This window comes from Nycticebus coucang, chromosome 7, assembly GCF_027406575.1.
Source record: "Nycticebus coucang isolate mNycCou1 chromosome 7, mNycCou1.pri, whole genome shotgun sequence".
NCBI classification, from domain to species: domain Eukaryota; kingdom Metazoa; phylum Chordata; class Mammalia; order Primates; family Lorisidae; genus Nycticebus; species Nycticebus coucang.
In genome coordinates this window covers 62,107,758-62,127,758 of record NC_069786.1, presented here as the reverse complement: position 1 = coordinate 62,127,758, position 20,001 = coordinate 62,107,758, and the positions used below count along the sequence as shown (strand labels likewise).

Here is a 20,001-nt window from a genome sequence, read left to right as displayed (position 1 = left end):
CTAGGGATTTATTATTTTATTAATTCATGTATTTTCAAAAGATCAACTTTTGCCTTTTCTGACTTCATTAAATGTTTTCTTTTTACATCATAATTAGTTTCTTCTACGTTCTTTGGGTATGATTTACTCATCTGTTTTTAGCCTCTTCAAATAGGAGGTAATAGATTTTTAGCCTTGTTTTTTCTTATTCACTTAAGACACTAAATTTTTCTCTAAACATTGCTTTAGTAGCATCCCACAAGTTTATTATTATTCAGTTCAAAATATTTCTTAATTTTTACTTTGATTGCTTCTTTAACCCACAGGTTATTTAAAAGTGTAGTGTTCAATTTCTAAGGAGTTCTGATATTTTTCTTTTTTTTTTTTGTTGAATAGTCTCAATTGGTTGCCCTCAGTAGAGTGCCCTGTCATCCTACCTCACAGCAACTTCAAACTCTTGGGCTCAAGCTATCATGATGCCTCAGTCTCCCAAGTAGCTTGGACCACAAGTACCAGCTACAGCCCCAGCTAATTTTGTTTTTTTCGATATTAATTTTTAGTTTAAGTGCACTGTGGTCAAAGACATATTTTGAATGATTCATTGTTTTAAAATTAGTTGCAGCTTGTTTTATGATGCTACATGATTATCAATCAGTTCTGGTACAGGTCCCAAGTGGATGTGAAGTAGGTGTTGCTAGCATTACTGGATGTTCAACTATTGTCAATTAGATCAAATTTGTTGATTGATTTGTTTATTTGTTTGCTTGTCTTTGGTCTGTTTGTATAATTTGCTTTTATGAGAAGTATGCTAATTTCTTTCAATGTGATTATAGATTTCTCTATCCCTGTTTAGGCCTATGTATTTTTTTTTTTTTTCTTTTGAGACAGAGTCTCACTATTTTACATTTGGTAGAGTGCTGTGGCATCATAGCTCACAGCAACCACAAACTCTTGGACTTAAGCAATTCTCTTTCCTCAGTTTCCCAAGTAGCTGAGACTACATGTGCCCACCACAACGCCTGGCTATTTTTTGGTGCAGTTGTCGTTGTTTAGCTGGCCAGGGCCGGCTTCAAACCTGCCAGCCTCAGTATATGTGGCTGGCCCCGTAACCATACCTGTGCTAGGGGTGCTGAGCCAGGCCTATGCATTTTTGTTTCATTTATTTAGAAGATGTATTATTGAATGATCCAGATTTAGAATTGTAACATCTTCCTGGTGAATTTACTATTTTATAATTATGAAATGGCCTTTCTGATTTTTTCTACTGTTTCTTGCTTTAAAGTCTCCTTTGGCTAAGATTCGTATCACCCCTGAAGTTTTCTCTGGTTAGTGTTTTCATAGTATAGCTTTTTGCGTTCTTTTACTTTCAAATTTTCCATGTCTTTAGGTTGAAGATCTTTCAGCATAAAATTATTTTTTTCTTTTATCGATTCTAGCAATCTTAATCTTTTCATTAGAATATTTATTTTGTTACTATTAAATATAATTATGTATTATATTTGGATTAATATCTGCCATCTTATAATTTTTCTTTTTGAACTTTTCTTTTTGGGGTTAGTAAAATTGTTCTTGTTCCATTTTCCCCTCTATTTGTTATTTTTCTCTTTTCTTTGTGTTTCAGTATTAGTTATGTAACAACACAAATCCTCTTCTTATCCAAATTCCCTTACTTTGCCTTTGTCTTTCCCATTATTGTTGTCATGCATTTTAAACTAGTAATTTGAAACTTTGTTTCTAGTTAACAATGATATATTTTACTCTAGTACCAGACACTGAAAGATTTTTAAAGAATCCTTTGTATAATTAACAGGTAATTAAGAACTATCTAGGCGTTTTAGGGAAAAGATACTTTTATGCATATATTAAAGAATCCTTTATATAATAATCAGATAATTAAGAACTATCTAGTAGTTTTATGTGGAAAAGATATTTTTATGCATATATATTTGTTTTCTTAGCACTTGTATTTATTTAGTATTTTGTGATTTCATATTCCAACCCTCTCCCACACCTCCACCTCATGTCTAAATATCTAGAAATCTAGAACACATCTCAGGATGTCCCCTATAGAATAGAGGTAGCAATTTTGACAAAATACGTTATTACTGATACCAAAATATGCTGGCAATGCAAAAAAAGAGTATCGCTTCAAGAATCCTAGAATGCTACTTACTTAGGTCCCCATGGTGTGGTATTTATCATGGTTAATCCAGAACTGACCCACAGCCATGGATTCTTCAAACCTTAATCCAGTCATTGACCCAGAAGATTGAATGTGTGTGTCATGACAAAGTTCTTAAGAAACAATAACAATTGAGGACTTAACAGCGACTGAGCATACATCATTCTCATTGACCCGACCATTCTCTTGTCAAAAGCATGGCACATGCAAAGTCAAATGATTAAAAGGTTATCTATTAAATATGAAACAAGAATTAGAGCTGCTTATGCACCTGGATGCCTTTCTTCTACTACATTATACCCGGGAGCCTGTAGACGCTTCTTGCCTGAATGCTGACAAACTTTAATAGCTCTCAATTTCTATGCTTTCATTAACCATTACTACCCATTCTCCTTCTAAATCGAACATTATTCTTGAAATGGTAAGACCTGTCACGTTTTCAGATTCATAGGATAACATTTAAGCGATTTTGCATATCTCGTCCATTATATGTTGATTTTATAGCTTAACCCTAAGAGAGACAATTTTACTTCCCAAGTTCCAGGGAAGCACTTTAACATTCTCCAAATAGGATCTAAAATATTGGTTTGTTTTACAGTTGTCTAGCTTCTGGAAATAGATGTGAAATGGTGATTATACATTAATAATCACTTACCTTCTTAATACTTCATATTGTAAAAAGTCTCCCACTACTTTTATCTCATTCTATTTTTCTGTATCTGTGACCTCCTGTGATATGTTGGAAACAAGTCTCTGAGGTAAACAAATAGCTCATATATGAACTACGCTCATTTTCCAGAGGGAGGAGCCCACAGGGAGTGTTTGCAAAAGATTATGTAGCTTATTAGTGGAAGAGTGTAAAGGAGAATGCAGAGCACCTCAGTACTAACCCTGTGTGCTCTGTAGGGTACTACAGTTTTGACTTGATTTTCAACCCAGAGGAGTTCTGCATTCTGCAAATAATTTATTAAATGTTTTGCTTTTGAGCTTTAGCTGACAATGGGGTAGATATGTATGCATACACACCTATGTTTCCATAGCAATGTCCCTAATTTTTTTGTTCTAGCTGTGAATGAATTGGACTATTAGATTACGGTGACAGCCACCTAAGATTACAATATCATTAAAATATGTAATCTTCAACAACATTAACATCTTTTTCTTATTGGTGGTATCTTCTAATCCCTGCTTTCTGAATCACATGATAAAGACTTGCACCTAACTCTAGATTACTTACCAGTAGTTACAAGGAAAGTGTCATTTTGTTAAATTTTAATACATTTTAGAAGTGAATTTGGCTTATTCCCCCCTTTTATGGATAGTTAGTCCCAGTCACCCTGGTTATGTGAGCACCTATGAGAATGTAGATTTCAAGCTAGACAGTGCCAACAAACCAAATTCTTATTAGTTTGAAGTTTGTGTGTTATAGCACAGAGATTATTCATCTTTAATAAAATTCAAAAAATCATTCTTCCCAGCTATATTATGCTACTCATTCTGATTGACAAAAAGGTGCAATTCAAACAGAACTTACAAGTGGAACCAAAAGCTTTGATATTTTATATTCATTTATTCAATAATCATTTATTGACCTGAATTCTCCACATTATGTAACTTTGGAATTCCATCACAGTATTTTTACATAGTTGCTAAACATTTTTGGAAATGGCAGAAGCTGGTAAATTAGAAAAATCCCAAATCATGATTTCTGCTTTCTAAACATTGTAGACTTCTGAAATCACTCCACATTGTCATCGTTTAGCCCTCTCCATCATCTTCTGCTAAATGACTTCAGTAGCCTCCGCGTGGATCCCCATCCTCTTCCGATCTCATTTCACTCCGGTCAGTACATCATAACAACACCGGCGTGAGTGACGGACCTGATCCTGTTACTCCATTGCTTGTAAACAATGTTGTAGCTGCTTCCTATGGCCTCTAGGATAAAATGTAGATCATTTAACAGGCGTACCTATTATATATTCTGTGTCGTCCTGGCCAATTTTTTCTTCTAATTTTTCTAATTCTTCGATCAAGCAATGTATCTCTACATCTCTCACATCTCTGGCCTTCCCAATGCCTGTGTCCTAGTCCATTTCTTCTTCTTTCTTTCTCCCAGATTCGCCAGATTATAACAACTAGTCATTGTTTAAATCTCACCTGACTTCCAAGACTGAGTTAAGTCTTCTTGTATGTACTCCCATGACAACCAGTATTTTTCAGCTACAGAACTCCTTATAATTTACTATCACCACTTGATTATCTACCTTCTTGCTAAATTAGAATTTCTACAAGTACAGGAATGGCCTGGGGGTTTGTGAGAGTATTGAATCCTTGCCTCATAGTAGGTCGTATTAGTTTTCTGTGCTGTGTAACAAGCTACCTCAAATTTAATGGAAGAAAACAATATACACATTTATTATTTCACAGTTTCTATGGGGCACAGCTTAGCTGGGTCAAGATATTGGCCAGGGCTAGGTTCTAAACTGGAAACTTGCCTGGGTAAAGGTCTGCTTCCAAGCTCACGCAGGTTGTTAGCAAAATTCATTTCCTCGGTGCTGTGAGACTGAGGTCCCCAGCTTCTGGTGTATTGCTGGCTGGAAGGCACCCAAGAATCCTAGAGGCTTGCAGCCCCTGGCCGGGTAGGCCAACTCATCTGACCACTTAATTCTTCAAAGCCATCCAGGGGGAATGTCTCTAGAATGAGACATTTAATACATTTAATACATTTAATATATTCATTATCTTTTCTGTCTAAAAGAAATCTAAGTAAAGGAGAAATAACCTCTGTGACATAAAACATTTAACAATTTTGAAACTTTGTAAATTTACATAGTTGTTGTTAGTACGTACAGATATTTATTTTTGCTCCTCTCAGTTAACATCTGGATTCTTTTCGATGTATATAGTTCCATATTTATCACAGAAAAACTAACATGATATTCCCATTTAATTGGTATATTTTATTTTGAGGTGGTCTAAGGTAAGATATGCATAAGATAAAGCTATGAAAATAGAAAGAGGGTGGCGCCTGTGGCTCAGTGAGTAGGGCACCAGCCCCATATACCAAGGGTGGCAGGTTCAAACCTGGCCCCTGCCAAACTGCAACAAAAAACCAGCCGGGCATTGTGGCGGGTATCTGTAGTCCCAGCTACTCAGGAGGCTGAGGCAAGAGAATCACCTAAGCCCAAGAGCTAGAGGTTGCTGTGAGTTGTGACTCCACGGCACTCTACTGAGGGCAACAAGTGAAACTCTGTCACTTAAAAAAATAAATAAATAAAACAGAAGTCCTTGAAATAAGGATGGTTGTATCTATATTCTACCCAACAATTTGAAGGAATCTACAGAATAAATAGTAGAACCTCTGTAAATCGACCACCTAAGAGACTGTAACAAACTGGTCAACATACAGAGGTGGTCCACATCAGGAACTCGGCCTACTGTGCTAATCAGTACCTGGGGTCCATGTCCAGTCTTTGAAAATTATATCGGCTTAAGGAGGTGGTCAGTGTAGGAAGGTGATCAACTAGGATGGATCTACTGTATGCTATAAATTAGGAAGGGGGAGAGTAAAGTAAATGTGGTCAGGGCTGTGATATAGTTATTAACATAATTAAGTTCAGCTCTGATACTTCTGGAAACCAAGGGAAAACATGGAGTCTTGCCAATTAGTCAAGAAAATTGTATTGTTAACACTAACTTGTATTTCAAAATGTTTCTTAATGATCATTAAACATACTTTTTCGGAAACTGAGCATTCTTTTATAAAATATACTTAGTAGAAAATACAAAGTACTGTTGCTCAAAATTTCCCCAAATGTTTATCTTTACAAAAATTGCAAAGCGTCACACAAAAATCTAACTCATAAATGAATTTCTCTAGAAGGCTAAGTTAGTAAGGTGCCCAGATTTGGCTTACTAGAAATTCACCTGTTTCAGAAATAAAACTCAAAACTATTTAGAAAATGAATTGCATATCTTTTAGACCTAAGGTGGCCATATAATTTATCATTCAAAATAGAATTCTTTGGAAAGGGTAGCTGGCCAAATTAATAATTAGGTTGAGATAACAGGTATAATCATTGAGACTGTCCTCAAGGCCTAAGGCTCTAATGATAGGATAGCAGCCGTTAACTTGTTGGATAAAGGGACAGGTGTCCCCGGGGGTAGTTTGCAGGGGCCTCTGATGCAGATCTCGTTTCTACTTTCTTTCTTGTTTTCACTTTATTGAAATAGGATAGGGCCAAAAATGGAGCAATAGCTCTCAAAGCTAAATTCTTAAAGGTGGCTGCTTGGGAACGTGCCTTTGGGGTGGCAGCCCTACCTCTGAGGTACTGAGGATCCCGCCCCTCTTCCATGGGAGGACGTGGGTAGGGAGAAGTACAGGAACACAGAGCTGGGAGGATGCAGGCACCTCTTCCTGCCAGACAGAGATCATCTTATGCAGACTAATTGTGTTTAGAGTTTTTTGAGTATGAGCATATGCATGTGTATATAAAACCATGAACACAGACACATATACACACATATCTACATACACATATATGTATATGTGTCATTACAAAATGTTTGAGATACACAAAAATCAAGAAATGTAACATCCACACTGTCCATACTTACATCCCACAAAGACGTGAGGCCCTCCCAGCAACACTGATCAGCTGAGCAAGTTGAAACGTGCACAAGTGACTCGGAAAGGACCTTGTCAACTGTTGTTTCTTAGAAGCGAAATAATTATGCCATAACACAGTGTGTCTCAAAACTTCCATAGTGACCCATGTATATAACCACAAATACACAAATAAATACTGTCTTACTTAAAAACACATTAACTTAGGCAAAATTTCATGAAACAGTATTAATACCGTATGATATATACACTCACATTTTCAACTTTTTTTAATTCTAAAGGGATCTTATTATATACCTCTCAACTTACAGTTTGAGAAAAATATCTACTTTAAACTATTTTCACCAAATACCATGTACCAACCAACGTTTTGATCGGTGTCCCCAGAAAGGTACTGTGTAGCATAAGTGTAGCATAATGTATGACTAGGCAGTTACTATTTCTTAAATGAATGTATCGGTTTAATTAGTGATTGATTATCCCTAGTTCAAAGTTAAATTTTATTTGTGAAGGTCTAAAGCAGGGGAGTCCAACCTGGGGCCAGCGGGTCACACAGGCTGACTTCGTGAGGACTTTCTATTGCTTATCTGGGGTGTCTGATATCATGAAAAGTAAGCAGGACCCGTTTTTTACTAATCAGCTTTCCTTAGTGTTTGCGTATTTAATGTGTGACCCAAGGCAACGCTTATTCTCCCAGTGTGTGGCAGAGAAACAAAGGACAGCCCTCTGTCCTTTATGGAAGGAAAATCTGAATGTTCCAGAAACCAGATGTACAGGTAGAAAGGCTTCTGTTCTTCCGATTTAGCGACCTGCTCTGCATCCTTACCCTGAAGAAGGGCCCCCCTTCTTCTGTGCATAACATAGGGATTAGTCATTTCCTCATCTTTAGACGTTTAGGTTTCTACAACAAATAACAGAGATTAGGTTTTCTTTACAACAGATAACAAGTTTCTTTTTTCCTTCTGAATAAATAATAAATGGCCTTTAATACCTTCCCCAGAATGGAACAACTAAGTTCAACAGCCTGTTTAGTTTTATTGAGTTGGTGTGTTTTGCTGGGGTGTTGCTCAAAAAGATTGGTCTAGTTTATGTGCCATTATTATATAATAAATAGAGTGATTGCTTAAAGCCTGCCAAAATTCAATGTAATAGTTTTTAGAAATTTACTATTTTATTAATTTAATAAACATTTTTTTTATTTTATTATTTATTATTATTATTTTTTTTTTTTTTGCGGTTTTTGGCTGGGGCTGAGTTTGAACCTGCCATCTCCAGCATGTGGGGCCAGCACCTACCCCTTTGAGCCACTTATCCGTATTTAATTGTAGCATCTAGATATTTTTCTCAAGGATTTGTTTCATGGTGTATTTCCTTCTTAGTGAGCTTTAACAGGGAAAATATGCAGAAATTTTAAAGCGCTTTAATCAGGAAGATATATGCCATCTGACTCATTTGTACACAAGTGCTTTTTTGAGATCTCAACAAGATATTTTATTTGGATCAAGTTTTGTTAGGTCAAGGGCTAATAATGCTCAAGTAAATTTTCTATAAAATCATGCTACATGTGAGTTACTGAGAATTGCTTACGTTATTGTCTTGTAACTATCTTTTTATCCCTATTTTTTTTTTTTCTAGGCTAGAGAATTACAAGCCCGGGTATTGAAACGTGTTCAGATGGAACAGCCAGATGCAGTTCCTGCACAGAAACATTTAGCAGCTGAAATTTGTGCAGAGATCGCAAAACATTCTGTTGCTCAGCGCGACTCTGAAACAGCAATTAAGTTTTATAGAGAGGCTCTTGTTCACTGTGAAACAGATAATAAGGTCAGTGCTTCTGCAAAATGTTAAGCACCTTTTATTTCAGAGGTCATCTGATTTCCCCAAATGTATAAATCTTAACATTTATAAAGAAGATTTCAAAAGAAATGTAACAAAAACACAAGTCTAAAACATTAATTTTGTTTCTAGAAAGCTTTCAAAATATGTTTGTAATGCCTTAAGAATATTAAAAGTCTAAAAATCATAATAGAGCGAGTAATATAAAGCAAACCTGCAAATTCCTTCTTTTTACTATATTGGTGTTTTAATCATTACTTTAAAAGCAATTTTCAATCACAAATATCTGGGTTTCGATGATTCAATTCAGTTTACAAAACATCTATTGTACACATCTATTTTTCAATTGGTGTTTGCTACTGAGGGTGCAGGAGTAACTTGCCTGAAGCTATGCCCTCAAGACAGATAGCGTGAGAGTAAGGTACAAAGATAATTGTGGTGCCGTAAACTTACATGGCTAGTTGTATAAAATAAAAGGTTATTCTGTCAAGATCTCAGAAGATCTGGAGGATGATTAGTTTTTAAAAATACTCTACTAAATGGCTAAACACTAAGTAAATGATGTAGAACAGAAGATAACCTTTTTTTATAATTTAAAGATTAAGATTGAATATTTTTTATTATTAAATAATATAATTTTTCAAATGAAGGGCAAAAACAAACCGTAGTAAATTATAACCAAACCTTTTTCAGTGGTGGATAACGCAGTTGGAATTCTAGTTTTAAATCTGAAGAGTGCCTTAGAGATTGTCTGCTTGAAGCTTTTTATTTTTACAAATGAGAAAGCAGATTTAGAGAGGTAAAAAGGGGTTTAAAGGGCACCATCATCTCCCCCTTTTAAGACCAGAGTTCTTTTCACAGTGCCTACTTCTCTCTACTTTTCAAATGAGTTGCCACCTGTTTTCTTGGGCTTTTGCTGTTGTTGTTTTTCTTATAAGAGAAAATAGAGACAGTCACGCCTATTGGTTTTTCTTGTCTGTTATACTTGATATTTTTATTGCAATAGCCTGTGGTCAACTGAAGTTAATCTGTGTCTGGATGTTTTCTTTCGCTTTTATTCCAGAATGGTGTCTGAATAAGCCTACCTTTTGTTTTATAGATAATGTTGGAACTGGCAAGATTATACCTGGCACAAGATGACCTTGATGCCTGCCAGCGGCATTGTGAATTACTTCTCCAGACTGACCAGGATAATGAACCTGCCACCATGGTTAGACCAACAGAGTTCAATGCTATAAAAATTGTGTTTTATATTCCACTGAAAGTTTCAAATTTTACCTCTTGGTAGAACTAATTTTACTCCAGGAGGCAGACTCATTTTGGCTTTTGAAAGAAATAACATATTTCTAACATGAGTACATTTTACCAACAAAGACCAAGAATCGTTAGCATTTTATTTGTAAGAAGGATAACATACCTAGGTCAGGCCCTAACTTGCCCTTTGGGGCGAGTTAATTTTTATCTAAACTTAAAGGGATGCTTGGTCAGGTGCAGCTCATGTGGGAAAGCTATAATTTGCTAAAGAGTAGTTTTTAAGTACTCAGGCATGTTAGACTGACTTAAGAGTTTCAGTGAAACTTTTGGAGTTAAAAAAATAAAAAAAAACTTTCTATTATAGCCCGTGTAAGGTGCATGTTTTAAATACAGTTGCACTTTTTTTTCTTATTGTTACTTGGATTGAAGTGTTTGTGAGTTTTTCAAACAGCTGCCTGGATGACATTTGGTGAGGTTCATTTAAAGTTACTGTTGTAGCTAAAAGGAAACAGTTAAGAAGTCTCTCTCTTAAAACACATAATAAGAAAATCTCAGTAGGTCTTGCTCATTTTAAATTCCTTTAAACATTTATGGTTTAAGCTTTGTTTTGTTTTTAAATCTTCTCATTGGCATTTTAGTCAAGTCCAGGAAGTCACCTTTTATACAACAGTTCATAGAGTACGCATTTCCCTTCAAATTTCCATTTTCAAAACAACCACTAGAAACATATTTTTTGCTAAAAATATAGTTTTGCAGACAGAACAATCTGTCTCACATCCTTATCTTCTGTTACTCTGGTGTCCAAGGCATTCTGCTCAAGGTGTGTCTGAACCTGAAATGGCTCTTTAAAAAACTTTGCCCTTTCTCATGTATTTCATGTGTATTTTCATAGAAAAAATATGCCTTGTGGCCCTCAGAATGGGAGAAGATATTTGCAGGTTATGTCTCTGACAAAGGTTTAATAACCAGAATCCACAGAGAACTCAAACGTATAAGCAAGAAAAGAACAAGTGATTCCATCACAGGCTGGGCAAGGGACTTGAAGAGAAATGTCTCTGAAGAAGACAGGCGCACGGCCTTCAGACATATGAAAAAATGCTCATCATCTTTAATCATCAGAGAAATGCAAATCAAAACTACTTTGAGATATCATCTAACTCCAGTTAAGATTAGCCTATATCACAAAATCCCAAGACCAGAGATGTTAGCGTGGATGTGAAGAAAAGGGAACACTTCTACACTGCTGGTGGGAATGCAAATTAATACATTCCTTTTGGAAAGATATATAGAGAACACTTAGAGATCTAAAAATAGATCTGCCATTCAATCCTGTAATTCCTCTGCTGGGCATATACCCAGAAGTCCAAAAGTCACATCATAACAAAGATATTTGTACCAGAATGTTTATTGCAGCCCTATTCATAATTGCTAAGTCATGGAAAAAGCCTAAGTGCCCATCAATCCATGAATGGATTAATAAATTGTGGTATATGTATACCATGAAATATTATGCAGCCTTAAAGAAAGATGGAGACTTTACCTCTTTCATGTTTACATGGATGGAGCTGGAACATATTCTTCTTAGTAAAGTATCTCAAGAATGGAAGAAAAAGTATCCAATGTACTCAGCCCTACTATGAAACTAATGTATGGCTTTCACATGAAAGCTACAACCCAGTTATAACCCAAGAATAGGGGGAAGGGAGAAAGGGAGTGAAGGGAGGGAGGAAGTGGGCAGAGGGAGGGTGATTATTGGGATTACACCTGCGGTGCATCTTACAAGGGTATATGTGAAACTTAGTAAATGTAGAATGTAAATGTCTTAACACAATAACTAAGAAAATGCCAGGAAGGCTATGTTAACCAGTGTGATGAAAATGTGTCAAACGGTCTATAAAACCAGTGTATGGTGCCCCATGATTGTATTAATATACACAGCTAAAAAATATATATATATATATGCCTTGTGAAATATATAGCAGTATTTTTATAACCAGCTTTTATCTTTATAGATGATGGCTGATATCATGTTCAGAAAACAGGACTATGAACAAGCAGTATTTCATCTACAACAGCTTTTAGAACGCAAACCAGGTAAATACTCACTGATTATATATATATATATATATACATATATATATATATATATATTTTTTTTTTTTTTTGTAGAGACAGAGTCTCACTGTACCGCCCTCGGTAGAGTGCTGTGGCTTCACACGGCTCACAGCAACCTCTAACTCTTGGGCTTACGCGATTCTCTTGCCTCAGCCTCCCAAGCAGCTGGGACTACAGGCGTGCGCCACAATGCCCGGCTATTTTTCTGTTGCAGTTTGGCGGGGGCTGGGTCCGAACCTGCCACCCTCGGCATACGGGGCCGGCGCCCTACTCACTGAACCACAGGCACTCAGCGCCCTCCTTTCTTTTCTGTTTAGCTTATATGCTCTCACGAAAACCCCAACAATGGTTGGAACAACTCTTGTTTATTCCTCACATGAGTGTGAGCTGCTGAAATGGCTTATAAGGAAAATCCAACACTGTTGACTGGTCTAACGTAGAAGTTATGACCTGAAACTTCCAGTGGGCCCCCAGACCTGCCTGGCAATGCTACCTACCGTATTTGAGTTCACTCACTTCAGCTGTTTTTCTCACTTTTTTCCTGCCTCATCAAGAGAATCTTTCCCCCTTCCTTGCTGAGAGCTCAAAACTGTGCCACCCACTTCACTAAGAAAATACGAGCACCTGGAATAGAACTTCTCCATCCCTGTCACCAGTGCACCCTCTCCTCAGCCTTTGTCTGTGACCCTGCTGGCAGCTGTTTCCCCTCTGTGCGTATTGCAGGTCACTTCCCACTTACAGGGCCTCACTCGTGCACTTCTCTCTCTTTCTTGAATTATTATTTTTTTTCCAGTCTTCATACAACCATACTGTGACATAGCCCTGCCTTAAATCAATCAATAAAAACCAACTCTTAACTCTCTTCCCCTTCCAATTACTGCGCCCTTCCTCTAAAGGATACAATAGCAAATTTCCTTCACAGGATTTTGAAACATGCTCTCTTACTTTGTTCCATTCCTGCCCTCCAGGGAAGTCACTTGCATAGTGTGGATGGCGACCTCCGTGCTGCCAGACAGACCCAATAATCAATCTCAGTTCTCTGCTTGCTTGACCTCCAGCTGTGTTTGGCATAGTTTATTCCCCTCCATCAGGAAACACTTTTAATTTGTCTCTGAGATGTTAGGTTATTCTTCTCCCAGGCTGCCTGCTGTTTGAGTCTCCTTTGTTAGAACCTCTTTTCTTTCTGACCTTCAAATATCAGGATGTTCCAGGCCTCGGGTATCAAACCCCTTCTCTTTACCCATTCACCCCCTAGCAGACTTATAGCCCATGTGGTGCTAGGGTGTCTCAAACAAGACCTGCAGCCTGACTTTCAGACACCTCTGCCTGTTTGCATTCCCACCCAGATGTCTAGGATGATCTCAAATGTGCTATATACAAAATGGAACACTTGATCTTTTCTTCCTTTTTTTTTTTTTTTTAAATTAATACACACACAGTTTATTAACTGACACTTTGAAAAACCACTACTATTCTTTGCTTCCTATGCTTTTATTTTTTTTTTCAAAATACTATAGGGTACACATGTTTTGGTTATATAATTTGCTCTTGTATGTTTTAAGTCAAAAGTTATAAACTGTGCCCTTCACCAGAATGTGTGCATTGTACTGGTTAGGTATGAATTTACCCATGCCCTCCTCCCCGCTCACTTACTTGATTTCTGTTGAGTTTTACTTCCACATGTGCACATAAGTTCTGATCCATTAGTTCTAATTCAGTATTAGGTGCACATGGTGTTTATTTTTCCATTCTTATGATACTTCATTAAGATAGAAGACAGTGGCTCTCAACCTTCCTAATGCTGCCATGTATTTTCATTGTTAAAAAGGGGTCGTGACCCACAGGTTGAAAACCCCTGCACTAAGAAGAATGTCCTCCAGTTCCATTCAGGTTGTTATAAAAGATAAAAGATCACCATGTTTTTGAAGACATAACTTGCTTTTATTTTAAAAGACATATAAAAATTAAGGAAACTATCAATTTGAAAATAAATTACTATAATTCTCTAGGAGTTCATCTTTTCTTCTTCGTCCCTCATTCCTCTACTCCCACTGTGTATTAGCTCAACGGTTCTCAACCTGTGGGTCGTGACCCCTTTTTAACAATGAAAATACATCATAGCATTAAGAAGGTTGAGAACCACTGTATTAGCTCATCTACAGCCTTCATCTTAGAATTGAGTACATTGGATTCTTGCTTCTTCATTCTTGTGATGCTTTACTAAAAAAGAATATGTTCCACCTCCATCCAAGTTAATACAAAAGATGTAAAGTCTCCGGTTTTTTTAATGGTTGAATAGTATTCCGTGGTATACATATACCACAGCTTGTTAATCCATTTCTGGGTTGGTAGGTATTTAAGTTAATTTCACATTTTTATGATTGTAAATTGAGCTGTGACAAACATTCTAATGCAAATGTCCTTATGATAAAAGGTTTTTTTTATCTTCTGGGTAGATGGCTAGTAATGGGAATGCAGGATCAAATGGGAAGTCTAATTTGAGTTCTTTAAGGATTCACTATACTTCCTTCCAAAAAGGTTGTTATTAGTTTGCAGTCCCACCAGCAATGTGAAAGTGTTCCTTTCTCTCCACATCCATGCTGGCATCTGCAGTTTTGAGACTTTGTGATGTGAGCCATTCTCACTGATGTTGGATGATATCGCAGGGTGGTTTTGATTTGCTTTTCTCTGATAATTAGGGACAATGAGCATTTTTTCATATGTTTGTTAGCCATTTATCTGTCCTCTTTAGAGAAGGTTCTATTCATGTCATTTGCCCAGTGATATATGGGACTATTGGCTCTTTTTTTTTTTGGCCGGGGCTAGGTTTGAACCCACCACCTTCGGCATATGGGACCAGCACCCTACTCCTTGAGCCACAGGAGCCTCCCGACTATTGACTCTTTTTTTGTTGATTAACGTGAGTTCTCTGTAGATCCTCATTATCAAGCAATTCATAATATGCAAAATCTTTTCCCGTGCTGAAATTTGTCTGTTTGCTTTGGTGGTTGTTTCCTTAGCTGTACAGAAGCTTTTCAGTTTAATTAAGTCCATTTGTTTATTTTTGTTGTTGTTACAATTGCCACTGGAGTCTTCTTCATAAAATCTTTCACCAGGCTGATATCTTCGATTGTTTTCCCCATGCTTTCTTTGAGCATTTTTATTGTTTCATGCCTTAAATTTCAATCTTTTATCCATCTTGTCTCAATTTCTGTAAGTAGTGAGAGATGCAGGTCCAGTTTCAGTCTTTTACATGTGGTTATCTAGTTCTCCCAACACCATTTATTGACTAGGGATTATTTTCCCTAGTGTATGTTCTTGTGTGGTTTATCAAATATCAGGTGGCTATGTTAGTTTTATCTTTTGGTTTTTTATTTGGTTCCAAATGACAATCTTTCTGTTTTTGTGCTAATACCATGCTGCTTTTATCACTATGATCAAAGCAGTATAGCCTAAAGTCTGCTAGGGTGATACCCATGGCCTTGTTTTTATTATTAAGAATTATCTTAGCTATATGGGGTGTTTTCTGGTTCCATACAAAGTGAAGAATTATTTTTTCCAATTCTTGAAAGTATGATGATGGTATTTTAATGAGGATTGCATTGAGTCTGTCAATTGCTTTGGGAAATATAGAAGCTTTGACAATGTTGATTCTTCTTAGCCATGAGCATGGTATGTTCTTCCATTTGTTAATATCTTCCATGATTTCTTTTCTTAGGATTTCACAGTTTTCATTATAGAGCTCTTTCACCTCTTTCATTAGGTATATTTCTAGGTATTTCTTTTTTTTTTTTTTTGAGCTACTGTGAAGGGAATTGTGTCTTTGATTAGCTTTTCATCTTGACTGTTACTGGCATATATACAAAGGCTACTGATTTGTGGGCATTGATTTTATATTCTGAGAATTACTGTTTTTGATCACTTCCAGTAGTCTTGTGGTTGAGTCATTGGGGTTCTCTAAGTATAAGATAATATCATCGGTAAAGAGGGAGAGTTGACCTCCTCTCTCCTATTTAGATGCCCTTTGTGTCCTTCTTCTGCCTGATTGTGTTGGCTAGAACTTCCAGCACCAGGTTGAATAGTAGTGGTGACAGAGGACAACCTTGGCTGGTTCCAGTTCTAAGTAGAAAAGCTTTCAGTTTTACTCCGTTCAGTATAATATCAGCTGTGGGTTTGTCATAGATGGCAGATTCAGAAATATGCCACCTATACCTACATTCTTAACTGTTCTAATTAAAAAAGGATGCTGAATTTTATCAAATGCTTTTTCTGCATCTATTGAGAGGATCATGTGGTCTTTGTCTTTGCTTCTGTTGATAGGGTGATTTACATTTATGGACTTGCTTATGTTAAACTAGCCCTGCCTCCCTGGGATGAAACCTACTTAATCATAATGAATGATTTTTTTTTTTTTTTAATGTGTAGCTGTAATCTATTGGCTAGGATTTTTATGGAGAATTTTTACATGTATTATTCATTAGTGAAATTGGTCTGAAATTCTCTTTTTCAGTTGGGTCTTTTCCTGGTTTTGGTATCAGGGTGATGTTTGCTTCATAGATCATGTTGGGGAAGATTCCTTCCTTCTCAGTTTTTTGGAATGATTTCTGCAGCATGGGTATAAGCTCTTCTGAGAAGGTTTGATAGAATTCTGGTATGAAGCCAGCTGTACCTGGGCATTTTTTTATTAGGCAATTTTTTATTGTTTCTTTAGTCTCAGTTCTTGATGTTGGTTTGTTCACGAGATCTGTTTCTTCTTGGTTAAGTCTAGGGAGCGTGTGCAATTGCAGGTATTAATCCATTTCCTCCATATTGTCAAGTTTCTGGGCATAGAGTCTCTTGTACTCATAGATGATCTCTTCTATCTCTGTAGCATCTGTTAATTCCCCTTTATCATTTCTGATTGAGATTTTATTTTTCTGTTTCTAGTTAATCTGGCCAAAGGTTTATCGATTTTATTTACTTTTTTAAAAAAACAACTTTTTTTTTTGTTAATTTTCTGAATGATTCTTTTGTTTTCCATTTCATTAATCTCTGATTTAATTTTTGTTATTTCTTTTCTTCTGCTGGGTTTGGGATTAGAGTGTTCTTTATTTTCTAATTCATAAGATGTTTCATGAATTTGTTGATGTGCTTTCTTTCTATTTTTTGAATGTAGGCATTTAATGCAATAAATTTTCCTCTAAAGGCTGCTTTTGCTGTATACCACAGGTTTTGGTAACATGTATCTTCATTGTTGTTATGTTTGAGGAATTTAATGATTTCCATTTTTATCTATTCCTGAACCCAACTATGACTCAGCATAAAGTTGTTTAATTCCCATGTCTTTGTGTGGGGATGATCCTTTTTGTTGGAGTTGAGTTCTACCTTTTTGCCTTATGGTCTGAGAAGATACAAGGTATAATTTCTATTCTTTTAATTTTGCTGGTGTTTGATTTGTATCCTAGGATGTCATCTATTGTGGGGCATGTACCATGGGCTGACAAGAAAAATGTATATTCTTTAGCTTTGGGATGGTGTGTTCTGTGTGTGTGTGTGTGTGTGTGTGTGTGTATTAATCCCATTTGTTCTAGGGTCACATTTAAGTCCTTTGTATCTTTGTTTAGTTTCTTTTTAGAAGATCTGTCCAGTTCTGTCAGAGGGGTGTTAAAGTCCCTAGTTATTATAATGTTGTGGATATCATATTGCTCAAACCCATCAAGGTCTGTCTCATAAATCTTGGGAGCGCTTAAGTTGAGTGTATAAATATTTAAAATTAAAATGTCTTCTTGTTGTATTTTTCCTTTGACCATTATAAAGTGTTTGTCTTTGTCTTTCTTAAATTTAGTTGCTTTAAATCCACTTATGTCTGAAAATAAGATTGCAACTCCTCTTTGCTTCTGATTTCCATTTGCTTGAAATACTGTTTTCCATCCCTTAACCCTGAGTCTTGATTTGTCCTTCAAGGGTAGGTGTGTTTCCTGGAGACAGACTATGGATGGCTTGTGCTTTTTCATCTAGTCAACCAGCCTGTGCCTCTTCAGTGGTGAATTCAATCCATTGACATTTATTGAGAGAATTGATAAGTGAGGTGGAGTTCTATTCATCTTATTTTGTGAAAGTCCATTGTGTAGTTTTATCCTTTGGCTTCTGGGTGATTACTTTGCTGGTGGCCCATTGTGATTGTTAGTGTTGAGAATAGGTCTAAGTATTTCCTGTAGAGCTGGTCTTACTGTGGCAAATTTCCTCAGTGTTTGTATATCTGCAAAAGATTTGATTTCTCCATCAAGTTTGAAGCTTAGTTTAGCAGGACACAGAAGTCTGGGCTGAGAATTGTTTTGTTTAAGAATGTTGAAAGTGGATGATCATTTTCTTCTGGCTTAGAAAGTTTCAGTTGAAAAGTCTGCTGTCATCCTAATTGTTCTGCTTCTGTAGGTCAGTTGGTGATTAATCCTGGCTGCTTATAGAATTTTTTCTTTCCTCTTGACTTTGGACAGGTTCATTAAAATGTGTCTTGGAGAAGCTCTGATTGAATTGAGATGACCCAGGGTTCAATATCCATCTGAAGGGAGTGTTTTGGGATCTTTTGTAAAACTTTGGAAGTTTTCATTTATAATAGTCTCTAGTATAGTTTACATTCCTTTGGGACAATCTTCTTCCCATTCAGTGATTCCTAATATTCATATGTTTGAATGCTTCATGGAGTCTTTGTAGATTCTGGTTATTAGCCCTTTATTGGATGTGTAGCATGCAAATATTTTCTCCCATTCTGTGGCTTGTCTATTTCCTCTATTGATTGTGTCCCCGGCTATGCAGAAACTTTTTAATTTGATGATGTCCCTCTTGTTTATTTTTGTTGTTGATGTGATTTCTTTGAGGTCTTCTGTGTGAATTCTTTCCTGGGACTCATATCTATAAGTTTTTCCAACATTTTCTTCTAAAATGTTTATAATTTTATGTTTTCAGTTTATGTCTTTTATTCATCGTGAATTATTTTTTGTGAGCAATGAGAGTTGTGGATCCTGTTTCAGTTTTTTACATGTGGCTTTCTAGTTTTTCCAGCACCATTTATTGAAGAGGAGCTTTTCCTTAGTGTATGTTTATGTCTGCTTGGTCAAAGATCAGATGGAAATATGAGGATGGTTTCATATCTGGGTTCTCTTGTGTCTCTATTTTTGTGCCATTGCCATACTGTTTTATTTACTGTAGCCTTATAACATATAGCTTGATATCTGGTAAAGCGATGCCTCATGGTTCTTATTACATAAGGTTGCATTTGCTATTTGAGGTCTATTGTGGTTCCATACGAAACAAAGATCTTTTTTTTTCTAGATCTGTGAAAAGTTACATTGGCATTTTAAAGGAAACTACATTGAATCTCTAAATCACTTTGGGTAGTATATGCATTTTAACAATGATGATTCTGCCAGTCCACAAGCATGAAACATATGATTATGGATTGGCAGAATCAACACTCTAAATTTACTTTACTTCTACTTCTCATGTTAGTGAATGGTATCACTATGTAGGCCTCACATCTCACAGTTACCTTTGTCTCATCTTTCTCTCATGTATCACAGCCAGTCCATCAGCAAATCCTTGTTAGCCGTACCTTCACAGTTTATCTAGCTTTCTATCACTTTTTAACCACCTCTGCTTCTACCACCGTGGCCTAAGCCATCATCATCTTTCACATAGATTATTGCACCATCCTCTTAAATCATCTCTGTTTTCATTCCTTGCCTCCAAATAGTTTATAAATGCTTTCATCTGAAAGTCATGGAACACCACCCTCAAAAAAAAAATAAAATAAAATTCTAGCCTAAAATAGCATGGCTATTATTTTCTTCTTCTATAAAAGAAATGTAAAAGTGGACTTGTTATTTTCCTCTTCTATAAAGAAATTTCTAAAAGTAGACTATGTAGAGAATGGCATGGAGGTTCCATGGTATAATCAGGAAACCAGAGCTCTTCTGTCTTTTTGGTCCATCATCATTAGCCAGACTCCTATTCTAAGCATCATTTCATAGTC

The 20,001-nt window shown here is 36.3% G+C and overlaps 1 protein-coding gene across 2 annotated transcripts in view; it reads left to right on the top strand.

Annotated features, from left to right (window-relative positions):
• TTC21B (tetratricopeptide repeat domain 21B) overlaps positions 1-20,001 on the top strand; it is a 91,460-nt gene that overhangs the window by 49,912 nt on the left and 21,547 nt on the right. For both annotated transcript variants that reach the window (XM_053597853.1, XM_053597854.1), the window contains 3 exons: positions 8,424-8,612; positions 9,724-9,834; positions 11,891-11,972. In XM_053597853.1, coding sequence (XP_053453828.1) covers positions 8,424-8,612; positions 9,724-9,834; positions 11,891-11,972 — 382 coding nt within the window. The remainder of the gene's footprint in view (positions 1-8,423; positions 8,613-9,723; positions 9,835-11,890; positions 11,973-20,001) is intronic.